This window comes from Cololabis saira, chromosome 4 (assembly GCF_033807715.1).
Source record: "Cololabis saira isolate AMF1-May2022 chromosome 4, fColSai1.1, whole genome shotgun sequence".
NCBI classification, from domain to species: Eukaryota; Metazoa; Chordata; class Actinopteri; order Beloniformes; family Belonidae; genus Cololabis; species Cololabis saira.
Window position 1 is genome coordinate 25,480,229 of NC_084590.1, and position 15,038 is coordinate 25,495,266.

General features: G+C 45.8%; 1 protein-coding gene across 1 annotated transcript in view; it reads left to right on the forward strand.

Moving 5' to 3' along the window:
* LOC133441694 (rho guanine nucleotide exchange factor 17-like) overlaps positions 1-15,038 on the forward strand; it is a 77,024-nt gene that overhangs the window by 476 nt on the left and 61,510 nt on the right. The window contains exon 2 of the mRNA XM_061719257.1: positions 1-5,143. Within this exon, the coding sequence (XP_061575241.1) occupies positions 122-5,143 (5,022 nt within the window). The 5' untranslated portion in view covers positions 1-121. The remainder of the gene's footprint in view (positions 5,144-15,038) is intronic.

Sequence of the window (15,038 nt, forward strand, 5' to 3'; positions counted from 1 at the left end):
ACTGCAGGGCTGGTGGTGGTGGGGGAAGAAATGGACCACAGCTCGAAAAAAGGTGCTTGGATGTCTATTATCCGTGGAGCTGAAATGTGCGTGTGAACGACAACAAAGAAGGACATGAACAATGGCAGAGAGAGAGGGCAAGAATGCGGTTGTGTTCCACCGCAGCGTCTCTTTCAGAAAGTTGGGGTCCGGGAGGAGTGACGAGGGCCGGCAGCAGAGCAGACCAGCAGAGGAGCCGCCTCATGTCAGTGCGTCAAGAAAAGTTTCCAAAATCTCCGCCGCCACCGCCGGCCTCCCGACCGCAGACCCAAAAAGAGGCTCCCCCGCTTTTCTCTCCTCTGGTATTTCTCCATCCATCCGGGAGCGGAGTGAGAGGTTCAGCAGTACTGGTGCAGCAGTAACCCGGGCCAGCAGCTCTCTCCCCCGGGCCAGAGCCTCCAGGAGGGAGACCGGCTCTTCTCTCCACGAGGACAGCGACCCTCCTTCCTTCTCGGACGCTAAAGTGTTCAGGTTTCACTCCGGCACCGACTCCGTGTCGGGCTCTGACTCCGAGAAGCGCATTTTCACTCGTTTATCGGCCAACGACGACGGCAGCAGCAGCAACTCCGGTAAGAAGAAAGACAGTTTTCGGACAAATGCACGTCTCGTTGATCTCAGAAAGAGTTTGACTACAGACGAGGAAGAGGAGGCTTCACCGCCGTATAAATGTCACAGAAGTTATGTAAATGTCCACCACGGTGATTTTATTCCCACGCACTCTGACAGGTGGCCGAGTGTGACCAAAATTAGACAAATCTTTGATGAAAAGGAAAGCAAGCTTTTGGAGCAGCAGAAGAGCGACACTTGTGAGAGTTTAAAAGCAGCTGTCAGAGGACATCTACACCCCCCCAGCTGCTCCGATAGAGGTGACAATCAGCCACACTGCAGCTCCTTTAATGAAGCCAGTGGCCTGTCTTTGCATGACAAATGCACAGTTGGAGCACAGAGCAGGGAAAGCTGCAAAACTAAAGAGACCTGTTGTTATGGTGTAGACTACAATTCCAAAGTTGATCATCCTCAGTATTCAGATGACGAGGAAGCAGACATAGAAGCACCCAAGGTGTCTGGAGGACATACTTCTCGGAGCGGTAGCAGTCGTAGTCATTACCATAGGATTAACTCATCTCCGTACAGATCTCGTAGTCCTAGTGCAGAGCCGGAGGCGGTCCACAAGACCCCCAAAACGACAGGATTGACATCTGACCCTAAACCTGACCTTCAACCCCGTGCTAGTTCGTCTTGGAAAGGAGCGGTGAGCTTAGACACCTCCTCCTGCTCCTCCTCTCTTCAGGGGCTAACACAGAGGGAGAGAAGGGATAGACAGGGGGTCGGGCTGCCCTGGGATAGTTTACATTCCTCACATAGCTCCTCTAGAGCAGCAGCCCCCACCTCCTCATCCTCCTCCCCTGCTCCAGTTCCAGATAAAGCCATTACCACCTCCTCCTCTACTGTAGCTCCCTCATCTGAGCGAGGAGCCCCAAGAAGAGGGTGTTCTCCCCTCAACTCTAACTGGAAGTTAAGCTCTGGAGAAGAAGAGGAGGTGCACACCAGGAAAAGACGAGGAGGTGGTTTGGGGGCTCCTTCTGGCCCATTTCCCTTTGGCACCTATGCAGGGGGAGAGAGAGGTGCCACAGAGCGGGTAGGCAGCTATTTAGCCCGCAGTAAAAATGGACGATGGGGTGCTAAGGGCATTGGCAGGTCCTCCGGCAGCGAGGAAGACGGCTCTCCTTCTGTAGGCCCCCACTGTCGAGAGGCAGTGCGCCGCCGCTCACTGAGGAAGAAGAAAAAGATCTGCGGGGCTGTTCCAACAGCAGGCCGTGATGATTACGATGATCATGATGGCGAATCAGATGATAGTGACAGCGAAACGGCCTTGACAATGGATAAGTTAGAGAGGCCGCAGCAGCAAAACACTGGAGGAGAGTTCGGTGGGACAATTCAGCGGAGCCACTCGGCACGAGAACCCAGCAGGCATAGCTACAGAGCCAGGGTGCAGCACTGGGAGCGCATCACCTCACCTGTGATGTCCCCCACACTTCCTGGTGTTTCACGGGTGTCAAAAGTGCACATACCCCCCTTTGCTTCCAATCCCGGCGATTCACGCTGCAGTAGCAGATACTCCAGCACTGAGACACTGAAAGAGGAGGACCAGGATGGCAGCTCTAGCTGTTACTTTACTTCCGGTGGTGCAGAAAGAAGCACAAGCAGAACTTCATCCTCATCCATGCTGAGTAAAACTTACCATGGGAATTTTACCATGTACCGCTCTCCAAGCTTTGGCCATGGGGATAATTTTTCCCGTGGCCCTGTGCATGTGCGCCCCAAGATTATGCCAACAGCAACCCCCTTACCCAGTGTACCTGCAAGAGAAGGTGGGGTGTCTTCAGGTGTCAGAGGTGGTGAGGCAGTGCTATTAAGGAAAGCAGCAGCAGGGGGTGGGGTAATGGATAAGGAGAAAAACAAAATTTCCACATCCAATCCTGATATCGCCTCAGAAACTATGACCCTTTTAAGCTTTCTGAAATCTGATTTTTCAGAGCTCAAGGTGCGGAAAGCTGGTGTAGGTGAAAAAAGTGGAGTTGTGGAGGGTTTGTCAGCATCAAGGAAAGACTTAGGCCCTCACAGTGGTACCCTTCTACCTTCTGGTCGTCGCCCATCGCTGAAGGACCTGACTGCGACTCTGCGGCGCACAAAATCCTTCACTTATTCAGATAAACCTGCAACAAGCGTGAGGTGTTACCTGACAGCGGGCACCACAAAGAGGAGCCACTCTGAGCAGCAGCTCGCCTTGGATGGAGAGAAGGGTGAGGGAAGGGTGCCGTTGTCAGACAGAGAAGTAGAAAGTGATGGTGGAGATTTCAGGGTTGTGAGAGGGCACAGAATGAGTGGTTACAGATTTAATGATGATGATGATGATGAAGAAGTGATGCCAACTCCATTGCAGGAAAGGTGTGTGCAGGAAGCCAGGCAGGTTATTCAAGATATCTGCCAGATGTGTACGAGGGAAGATGATGATGACGTAGGTGTAAAGAGAACTGACACAAATTTAGGTGATGTATGTTTACAGGTCAAAAAAACAAGCGAGGGGATAAAACAGGCTGAAAGTATTAAAGAGGAGAGGAGAACAGCTCAAGAAGCAGAGTTGGAGATCACAAAAGACAGAGATAAACATGAGGAGAGAGAGAATGGGGAGAGGAGTGGACAAAGTATGCAGCTAGAGAAGCTAAACAGCAGGGGCACAGAGTGCTGGGAGAAGTCTAGGACTCGGAGTAGAGAGCTGGAGAGAGCCTTACCCAAGGGCGACTCGGAAGAAAGCATGTTCTACGACCGCTCAGTGGATGAACTTTCTGGCCAAGAGTCCAGTTTAACAGACGAGGGGATTGTGACAGAGCCGGAGACGGGTCCCAGTGACCTCTCAGAGAGGTCTTTCTTGGGATCGGCAGGGCTTAATTTAGGGCCGAGAATAACAAGAGATGTGCTAGGGCAGCCTGTCACTGCATGGAAGCAGTCAGCTCTCCATGAGGCTGCAGGGATCAAGCAGGAAGGAGAAAAAGTGACAGAGAACAGCTTGGGTTGCACGAACCGTCTGAATGAAGTCACTATTCCTCACTCTTTGGCTCTTCCTGTATGTAAGTCTGAGGATGACAAACCTATGGTGGAGCTGAGTGCTAGTGCTAGCGTTAGCAATGTCAGCACTGTCAGTGAGGCGATCCACACCAACAGTGCTGTGTCACAGGGGTCAGCCGCCACGGTAGGAGGAGGATTTGAAGCCCCTGCAACCCCAAGTGCTCTCCGTAGGAGACGCAAATTCTCCCCTTCGGGTAACAACAACACAGTCTCAGATTCGAGTGCTGGCTGTCATGCAGAGTCAACAATAGCAGCTTTAGGAAATGGGGAGTCCACCGTCTATCGGTCTCTTAGTGACCCCATGCCTCAGCGGTGCTGTTCTGCAGCAGAAGAAGGGAACAGCAATTTTTCTTCTGTAGACAGCAACCTTCTAGGCTCCCTGTCTGTCAAAGGAGGAGGGGCATCAGAAGCCTCCTCTGATGCTGCATTGACAGAATATAAGGGCAGCGTTGCCAGTGACTTGTCAGTGTGCAGTGACGGTGGCCTCCGTGATGACAGCATCCGGGATTACAGCGGGGTGATCAGGAATATTGTTGCCGAGCCAGGTGCAATGGACAAGCTGATGACGGAAGACCATGCTAATGGTAAAGCCCCCAAGAAGAAGTCTTTCAGTGACCCCAGTCGCCGCAGTGATGCCCCTTTGCTTTCTCATAATGACTCTCAGCCTGGCAGAACTCAACCAATCCGTGAGCTGGACCAATGTGGGCAGATTCCACCTTCCAGCAGTGAGCCAATCCTCAGTGAGAAGAGAGATGAACTGTGGGAAATGGAGGCTAAGCCTACACAGCCCGATCAAGTCAAGATGGCTCGCTCCCAGTCAGAGTCCACCCCCGACCCTGATAACCTCGACGAGGAAGATGATGATGTGATAGATCAAGGGTGTGAGGAGGCGTTGCCTAAATTTAATCCCAAGCTTGCTGAAGTCCTGTCTCCTAGACTGTTGCGTCGGCCCACTAGAAAACGTCCAAACAGGTTGGCTTTTTTCTCTCATGAGGATCCTTTTGAACCCCTTGAACTCGCTTCAAAAGACCTGGAGGAGCTTAGCAGCCAGTCCAAACTCGCCTCCTTTCTTTCAGCTCAACCACTGAAATCCAAACCCAAAGCCACAGCCAAGCATGTCCGCCATGCCAGCGAGCCTGCTACCTTCATCCCCATCTCCCCACCTCCTCATCTCCAGCCCCTGAAGGAAGCGGATGTCCGATCCACTGCAGGTCCTCAGATCTTAAGCAAGCCTCCCGGAGATGAGGCTCCTTCACTGGAGGATGTGACGCAGAAGTACATTCTCGATCTCAGCGCCTCTGAGAAGGATGCTGAGGGCCCAGGGTCGCTTCCAGGAGCAAGGAATGGATCTCAAGGGTCGGTGTCGGCTTCAGAGAGGATCAGCGAGACCAGCAACAGTGGACTTGCAGAAGCTGACCCTCAGAAGAAGGAGGAGGCTGCATCAGGCTCTCTTCCACAGAGGACCAAACCTACAGTGGTGAGTTTAGATGTTTTTGCATTTTCACAGTTTTCACCATGTCTTTCCCCCTGTCATGTTTACATGATGCCTTTGCTGTCGGTCTGTTCATCTTCAAGCTTTCAAATGCTGCGCACACTGTCGTATAGTGTGGACGTACAGATGTTTGCATTTTTTTTCTTGTCTTTTCTCCATTATTTCAAGTTTAGTGAAAGTGTGATTTCATTGCAAGATTTTGTATTTTATTTTTGCCGTATGATGACTTGTACAGACTACAATACTGACATCATCAAAGGCAGAGCAGCACTGAACATCAGAGGATGTTATTAGTTTGATCAAACAAAATCCACACAAAGGGCTTTAAGGAACAGTCTGTTTTTCATTTGTGCCTCATCCAGTATTGATTGTCAGTGCCCTAGAGAGGATACGATAAACAGTTCCCCCAAACACAGACTGAGAAAGTGTTGTGGCATTATACATTTCATATCAAAATATTGAGAGATTCTTTTCTACCTTATTATATAACAGCAACAGCTGATCTGGCTGCAACATTGTCATGATGACTTAACTTTATAAACCTACTCTGTCACAGACCCAGTGTTTGTAATAACAGAACTACAGAGAAAAGCAGATGCTCTATTCTGTCAAGTTTGTTAACAATAAAGTTCCTCTTGAAGTGTGTGATGGTGCAGAGCAAGGGGAATTAAATGTCTGCGTTTGTTTCTAACGCACCCCCTCATAGACACACAGACCATTTGTTCTGGAGCTCCTCGACTCGAGCTAAGTTAAAACACAGCCACAGATGTGACATGGAGGCATGGAGAGAAAATAAAAACAACACTGGGAGCTCACGACAGCAGCCTGGAGACACAACATCCCGGCCGTTTCATTACATCATAACTGGCTTTTCATGGCTGCGGCTACTCTGCAGTTCTCGCTGGGGGCTGACTGCGTTTCTCCTGGTTTGTCGACATGCATGTTTACTTAGTTTGTGTGTAAATTTCCAAAAATGTACATTACATTGAACTTGTTTTACCCATCGCTCCTTTATGAGTTTGGCATCCAGTCAAACTGCTATACTGCTCGCTAATATAATTTCCCATCCACGACTCTGGCATTCATTACTGCTCCTTCCTCGTTGCTGTAGTGACCGGAGCAGTAGCTGGCACGGGACCCAACCAAGTAGGAAATGGGTTTAGAGGAATGGGAAGTTGTTGTGGTAACTAAAGGGCTTGATGATATCCAGCACCACTGGCTAGTGTGTGTGTGTGTGTGTGTGTGTGTGTGTGTGTGTGTGATGTATTAAGCATGAGTTCACATCAGTGTCTTATCCGTGTATGTGTGTGATTTTAAAAACTTTTTTCCACTTTGTCTTTATGTGAGGTGTGGGTGAGAGCCTCTGGCATATTGTTTGTCTGGAACATGTTGGTGCCTTATTCAAACGTTCGGAGCAGCACACGGTGTTTAGAACAGGGCAGAGTGGCCCTGACAGCCTGTGTGATTTGGACTGAACGTAACAATGACTGTGCCAAGCCAAATGGATCGCAGGCGAGTTCTGAGAGTAACAAAGGAAGAAAGGAGAAGTACAAATGTAGATGACTTAGGCAAGTGAAGTAGCTTTTGTCCTTTTCTGGTGTCTTGGAGTTTGGCTCATTTCAACCACAATACAGTTTTGTCTCGTCGACATCTACTTTTAACGCATTTCAGTTTTGGTTTTTGCATGCATTTGCATTTTAATCCCGTTAGAACCTGCTTTCTTCCAGATGTTTCGCCAGTTGTGGCCAGTTTTGTAAGTTTTGAAATTTTATATCAGTGTGCTGCATTTGTCTTTTTATTTATTTTTTTAGGCCAAATCTCCCTCATTCCACTTCATGTTATCATATTCTCCTTTCTGCTGCCTCTGGAACATTGCAGCGAAGTGAGGTCATGACGTTTTTCTTGGTGTAAAGTGGCCCACTGAGCCAAATGTTAGGTAGAAGTAGCGAGAAAAAGATGGAAACTAAAAAAAAGAGAAAAATGGAGTTGGACAAGATTGCAAACTTCAAAAAAAGAAAAAGAAAAAAGTAACAGGATTAAAATAGAACAGAGAGGCCTGAAGAATGAAGAGCAACGGAGGGAGGGGGCCGAGGGAAGGAGAGGTAGTAAAAGCAGATGTAGAGAAAGACTGGCCTGTAGTTGAACCATAATAAATATTAATATCATTGGTTTTACCATTTGCTTTTTTGTTCACTAGGAAAAGAAAACAAAACCCTGTGTTCAAATTAGTCTTTTTGTTTTTTAACCAGTTTTATTTTCTTTGAATGGAAGAATAATCATTGGGCAACTTTACTTTACACAACAAGACATGACATTATTTTTGCCTTATTTGATCAAGAAGTCATGCAGGTGTTTTGGAAAGTCCTCCATTGTTCTGTCTGAAACTGGACACGGGGACAGAACGGCTCTCTCTCGACAGCAACTGAACAGACGCCCCAGACAGAATCCTGCTGCTGTACAGCGTCACTGAAAGCAGCACAGACTGGCATTTGTTGAAAGAGTCAAAGAATATACACACGTTGTGTTTTTTATTGCCTTAATGTGACGGATTTAGACTCCTCCTAAACTAGTGCATGTACTGTACTGTGTGTGTGTGTTTCCCTACACAATTAAGTAGTTTTCACTTCAGCAGGCAGCAGGAATGTGGCCCATCTTTCCCTCTCCTCTTGTTGCATAACAGTCCTCAATGTCCCAAAAAAAAGCAAAAATATTGGTGGTTCATGTGTGTTATGTGTGTCACTTTATTCTTGGGTTCTTGGGTTCTTTTCACTCTTAATGTAAATTGATTTAATGTCATTGTTCTTTACCTATAATCATTTCTGGCCACCATTGTATCATTTTATATATATATATATATATATATATATATATATATATATATATATATATTACACACACACAGTACGGATCAAAAGTTTGGACAAACCTTCTTTCAAACAATTCGGGGAGTGTGTCCAAACTTTTGGTCTGTAGTGTGTGTGTGTGTGTGTATATGTATGTATAGATAGATAGATAGGTGTGTGTGTGTGTGTGTGTGTGTGTGTGTGTGTGTGTGTGTGTGTGTATACACACATACAGATCTCCCGTGACCCAGTTCTTCAGTCCTGTGTCCATTCTTGTCTTATTGATTAAGCCAGCGCAGGTTGATAGAGGATGTGGATTTTTGTGGTAAAGGGAGACGTTAGAGGATATACTGTAGTCAAAGAGATTTGAAGAGACCTAAGGATTGGTTTTGCCCCTTTTCGCAGATTAGGTCTAAAAGTGCAGTGTTTATAATTCCAGGTTTATGACCGTCTTTGTTTTATTAGGCCACCCAGAGTGCATCAAATACTTTCCCTATGCTGGATCTTTTTCCTTCACAACCCAGTTTAAAGCCTCACTACCCTCCAAGTGTAGGATAAATGTAAAGATGGAGAGGCTTTGTAGCTTCACTTGCTTTTGACTTGTTGGTTTTAAAATCGTGTGTGTGTGTGTGTGTGTGTGTGTGTGTGTGTGTGTGTGTGTGTGTGTGTGTGTGTGTGTGTGTGTGTGTGTGTGTGTGTGTGTGTGTGTGTGTGTGTGTGTGTGTGTGTGTGTGTGTGTGTGTGTGTGTGTGTGTGTGTGTGTGTGTGTGATTTAAACCATTGAATTGGGTCATATCTCATTCACTGTCCAAACAAATGTGACTTTGCCATGGCACTGATTAGGCAATAGCCAAATATGGTAACCTACTCAGAAGTTCCCTTGTTTGAAGGTGTGCACAGCTAATGTGCCTGTACGTTAATCAGATGTGTTCTACCTTTTGGATATAACTCTCTCTATATATATAATATATGCAGTCATGGTCGTGTAAAAAAAGAAAAATACCATCTGTCAATTCTAAGGTTTTAACTATCGAACCTAATGCTAAAAAAACAAAACAACTGGTTGAGGCAACGTTTCTTAAACTGAGTAAAATGTGACCTTACATGAACAAGAACACATGACATACTCCTACATGCTATTGTTAACTCATCAAAAACTAAGCCAAAATGTCACCATCATATTTGACATTTGTGATTACTGTTTCATACAGAACCCTCTAAAAGTCCTGCATTAGTATTTGAGTAAAGGTGTGGTCTGGGCATTGACCAGGTCATTGTGGCACCTTGATTCATTTTTCCTGGTTTCCTGGAGTCATCCTGACAAATCACCCAAATATAGCTTTGACTTAGACTGTTGACAATCTGACATCACGTCTCAGTCTAGATCCCTGCAGTATATAGAAGAGTTCATGTTCAACTCAACGACTGACATTCCCAAGTCGTGTGGCTGGAAAACGATCCCAAATCGTCACCACCGTGCTTAACAGCTGGAGTTGTAGTTGATGCTTTTATCCTGGCAACCCTTCCAAGACAGCCTTACTTTCGCGTGGTCTGATGCTTGGGTGAACATCCTGGGATGTCTATTGCTGGGAAGATTGGCAAGCTGTTGTGAAAATTGTAGTGAATAATATTATTCCACTGCAAAATTACTCAGATTTTGGAAATTTATAAGCATTTTCAAAGAGATATGCCGCAGCATTTGCTTGTCTAAAATCATCACTGACCCCTTGCCCTTGCCCTTGATGAACAGTGGAGGTTCATCCATAAATAATCTTTCTATGAAAGCAGACTTAAAAGTTGGGTGAAAGGGCACATCACAAACACTAAGAGCATATTTTGTAGGCCTGGGGAGTTCTCTCTTGTAATCATGGAAAGGTCAATCGAGATTTACGGAGGTCCAAAAAGGGATGGATGCTGAGAGGTAACGCAATGGAGAGACCAAAGGTTTTCGATGGTTTGTTTTGTCTGAATGTTGCAAAGACTCAGCAGATGAGAAGGGGGAGGTGGGATGAATCAGATATGAAAAGGGCACACTGTGGCTATCTGAAGCATCGGTGACACATAACCAGCCTTTGAGGACGGAGGTTCTGACTTTATGTGGGCGGAGGTTGAAAGTTGTTCAGTGTAGCTGGAACCTAAAAGGATGGGTCAGTAGTGGAAATCTCTGTTGTAAATGTGACGGAATTTCAGCTGTATTGAAAGATTGTAGGAGCCATTTTACATACCACACTCTCTTAACCTGGTCGATAACCTTCTTTGTTTTAAATTTTTTGCTTAGCTCCGTCACATGTGCTTATTTACACAATTGCATCCGTCGACCATCGGAGTTTCAAACTAAGTTACATCTGTCGGCCCTCTTTAAACAACACAAAAGAAAACTGAAAAATGATCCAATTGATAATATCAAAAATGACGATCAACAAGGAATAAACAGTTAGAGACACATCAGGAATCCTTATTTTTACATTGATTATAACTTTTCAAACAGATTACGACAGTAACCGTTTTTATACCCAGATGGGTCATGTTCCTATTCTTTTGCGCCTTTTTTTCCACTTTTCTTCCGCTCTTTGTTTGTCTGTACATGACGGTAAAGACAGTAAAAAAGGATGGATGAAATAGGAAAGCACTCTTAAGAACTCACAAGATAAAACATATCTATCATCTGTATGGCTGGACTGAGCCAGCAGCTGATTGGCTGTATAGATATTGTATGTCCTATCAGGAAGTGAGCAATTAAGAACCTAAGACTATTCTTTTCTTTTCTTTTTTCCTGCCACTAATTTAAAATTTGATGAAACGACTAGAATGCACTCCGCAATTGGCTTGTGTAGAAATCCAAGGAATTGTGTGTGTGTGTGTGTGTGTGTGTGTGTGTGTGTGAGAGAGTGAGTGTGAGTAAACAGCCTTTTCTAACGAAGCCATAAGAAACTCAACAGACGTGTAGAGTTTCTACAAACAAATGGCAACATGAAGCTCCATCTGGTGTCTCACAGTGGAGTAAGAAAAAAATAAAACATCTGAATGTCCCTGCCCTTGGTGACAGTTGCAATATGCTTTGAAAGTATTTAATATGTCCTTTAAGGGTCGCTGCATTAACTTAAATCAGTGTAGCCCACCGGTGGAAAGTCCATCCAGTTCAAATGTATAAGCAATGCATTGGCGTTTCTGCCTTCTTACTCTTGTTGCCCCTTTTCTTTGTTCCCTGTCGCTCTCTCCTGTTTCTTTCTAACTTTCTCCTCTCTGAGTTGGTGTGGATCCACCCAGTGTAATTACAGAGCAGTTTGCTTATGTAAGGAAAGCCTCTCCTGAAACAGCGCTTTCTCAAAGACTTGCCGTTTCAGCTTTTTTTTTTTTTTTTTTTTGTGCAGCCTGACCTTTAGTGTGTATTTGAGTGTATGTGATGTAAATAATTTCAGTTTCACATGATCCCTGCGCCACTTTGACAACGGTTTCACCTGTTAAAAGTTGTTTATGCGTGGCCCAGATGCACAGTCCCTTGTGGTACATCTGTGGCGTGCCTCAGACATTTTAGCCTTCCCTGTAGTTTTCTCTCTGAGTCATGCATCTGCAGTCCATGTGTCAAGTACGAATAAAGTGAGAAATTCACTCTTCAGTTAGTTGAACATATATCTATGCAGAGGTTTATACATCTGACTGACTTAAGCCTAGGAGGATAGGATCCAAATGACAGCTTGTATTGTTAGTGTTTTCACCCAAAAAAAAACAAAGTTTATACAAATACTAGTCAACAAAACTCTTGTAAACACTCCAGAAACCAAGTTTATATCCAAAGAACTCAGTGGACCACTCCCACAGCCTGCAGCGCCCATCGGATTGACTATTTACTGCTCAAAAGTAGAGGTGTCACAACACCGCAACACCGTGCTAATACCAGTAGAAATACACAATTCTCTATGCCTAAAATAATATATCTAGGGCAAAAAGAAAAAAAGTTACCCCATGTAATAGAAAATGAATTTTGATGGGGCAAAAGAGGTGTAGAAGAAATGAATGTGATAAAGGCGGCATGGCAGTAGTTCAGCTGCTTTGTGAACATGCTGCAGTCGTTCTGGTGGTTTTCAGAGTTTTTTTTTGTTGCCTTTTCCTTTTGTTTTGAGATACAAATGTTTTCTTGAGCCCATCATCTTGGCCTGACAATAATCCCCGAAGTAAGCACAGCTTGATGCAGTAATGCAGACACTTTCTTGGTTTGGAAAAGCCGATACGGGGTGTGTGTGGATCAGTTATAACCCAACTATCACCTGTCTTTATAGCCAGTATTTCCAAGCACGACTCTTTTGGCGCTTTTCCACTAGTACCTACTCTGCGCGCCTCTACTCTCCACGCCCCCGTCTTGCACTTCTCCACTGCGGGGCGAGGCGGGTAGAGGCTGGCCGAGTAGCTACTTTTTCTGTACCTACTCTGCCGAGGTTCTAAGCGTGCTGAGTCGGCCCTGGATCTGACGTCATCACAATATATGCCACCGATTGGTCGGGGGGCGGGGCCGTCAGACGTTTGAATCAGGAAGCGGGGAGTCAGCGCGAGAGCAGCCCGCTTCCTCATTTTATCCGACAGGCAATGGCAAAAGTCTGTTTCGGGATCCAACTCTGAGGTGCAAATGTTCATAAACCTGGTGGCTGAGGAGAGAATTAAAAAGGGATGTAGACGGGCGATAAGGAACGACCAGATCCACCAGGAGCTCTGTCACTTCATAGCTGCTCGCGGCTCTCAGCTGATTTCTCATCAGCGCCGACGGAAAAAAAAAAAAAAGCGTCGCCGCTTGAAGCTTCTTTACTCTCATTTTTTAAATTGATATCGAACACAAGCCACAGACCCAGCTGCACATCTATCATCTCCTCCAGGTTCTACATCTTTAGTGTTGTTGTCTTCTCTGTTTAGATCACACAATCAAATACGTGACAGCAGCTTCGCTCCAACCGCCCACTTCTCATCTGGGTGTCTAGAAACAAACGAGGACGAGGCGGGTGGAGGCGGGGCGCACTGAGTAGGTACTAGTGGATAAGCGCCATTTGTGCCTTCTTTTCTTTAAAGGGGACCTATTATGAAAAACACGTTTTTTCTTGCTTTAACATATATAAAGTGGTCTCCCCTCAGCCTGCCAACTCAGAGAAGGAGGAAAGCAACCAAATTCTGCAGTGTCTGTACAGCCGCCCGGATGAGCCGTCCAGTGTGATGTGGCTTCTACGAGCCGTTCAGATTCTGCTCACTTTCCTTACGTAACCAAAAAGCAAACCACGCCCACAACTAAACACCGTGTCCTAACTGCATGCGAGCGTCCGACTATCGCGCTGCACTGCGTGACATCGGACGCTCTCTGCCCATCTCCCTCCAGCCAGCTGCCACTTTATTGAGGTTTTTGTAGTGAAATGAGGAGGAATCATAGAGACTTCTCATTTCAACTAACTGGATCAGCCGTTCCTCATCCATGACCGTTTCCTACAGCGCTTTCAACCGGGTTTCAACGCGGGTGACATGAAGAAAATAGAAGCAGGGCATCTGTCGCGCCGCGTCGCACTGCGCAGCGCTGCGTCGCTCGCGGCCAGTTAGGACAGTCCAATAGAAAATAAAGCAATGGAATTGATTTTGTCGCTGACGCTCGCTCGCATCGCATGCAGTTAGGACACGGTAACTCCGCCGGCTGGAGCTTCCGCCATTTTTTCGTAGCGGTGTATCGCGTCATTCAGGCAGCCAATCAGCACAGAGCCTCATTATCATAGCCTCCCCGCCCACTCAGAATCCAGCATAGATAATGAGAATAAGATGATAAAGACATGTCTCAGAGGCTGAATTTCTAATTTATTTAGCAAAAACAATCAAAAGCTTGTTTTTAAGACATTCAAGGCCTGTTTAAAATAGGTATTAGATGCCATAATAGGTCCCCTTTAATCTGTGAGTAATAGTGGAGCTGATGCTGCAACTGCGGTACTCGACATCTTTCACATAGCTTCTCGATATTTGGATGTTTTTCCTCATGCATATTAGACCAGAATGCTCTTAAGTTTACACCCAACATGCATTGCCTCAGTAGCTTTTAACCTAAAAAGTGTGTTGTTGAAATGAGCAGTATCCTCAGTACCGGTTCTTGTTACATCCTTAGTTTAAACTGTATTTTCGTTTTCTTTTTGTGGCGTTTCCTTTAAGGGGTCGCCACAACAATGGGTCATTCCTTTCGATCCTCCTCTCTCGACCTACTGCCTATCCTCTTTCACCACATCCAGAAAACTCCTCTTTGGTCTTCTTTCTTTCTCTCTGGCCTGGCAGCTCCATCTCCAGCATCCTTCTACCAATGTATCAGCTATCCTGCATCTTTGTTTGCAACCCATCCCAGTCTGGGTACATGTTGTGCCTATACATCTCTTTCTTGTAAAAATGAGAGGAAGGTCATTGCTTTGGTCGACAGCACTGTAGAAAAGAGACCTTTTATAGAGTGAAACTGGCTCCTTCATTGCTTATCTGGACAGGAAACCTACACATGATTAATTTTATCCAATATCCTTCTCCTTTTTATTATGTCCTATCCAAACAGTTATGTTGTTGGAAGTTCATATGAAACATGACTAAAGTTGTATTTGGACACAGCAGTTTTCGGTATTCATAGATTGGTCAATTGACTAGCGTCAGTATACAGTTATGTCACTGTCCCTGAATGAAAAGTGGATCTCCTTATGCACATATCTCTGCATGAATTTGCAGTTATAGAGCAGTTGCCTCCGTCTCCGCTGGTCATTTACACAATGCAATGACTGTGCTGCTCTTGAGCCGCGTTGCATCTTGCGTTAGCATAGTTCTCAGTGTGGTCGGACACAGACGGACACAAACACACCCATACATGGCGTCAAGGCCTGGGTCTAACTGTGGGTTGATTCGTCCATTCAGCATTCTCTCACTCTTTTGTTCTTCCAGAGAAACATGACAGCAGAGGCACGCTTCCTCCACTTCTTTGTCTCTTTCCTTATCGTCCTCTCACCCTGCCCTTCATCTGTCTTATGGCATCAGTCCGCCGCTTCGGATCA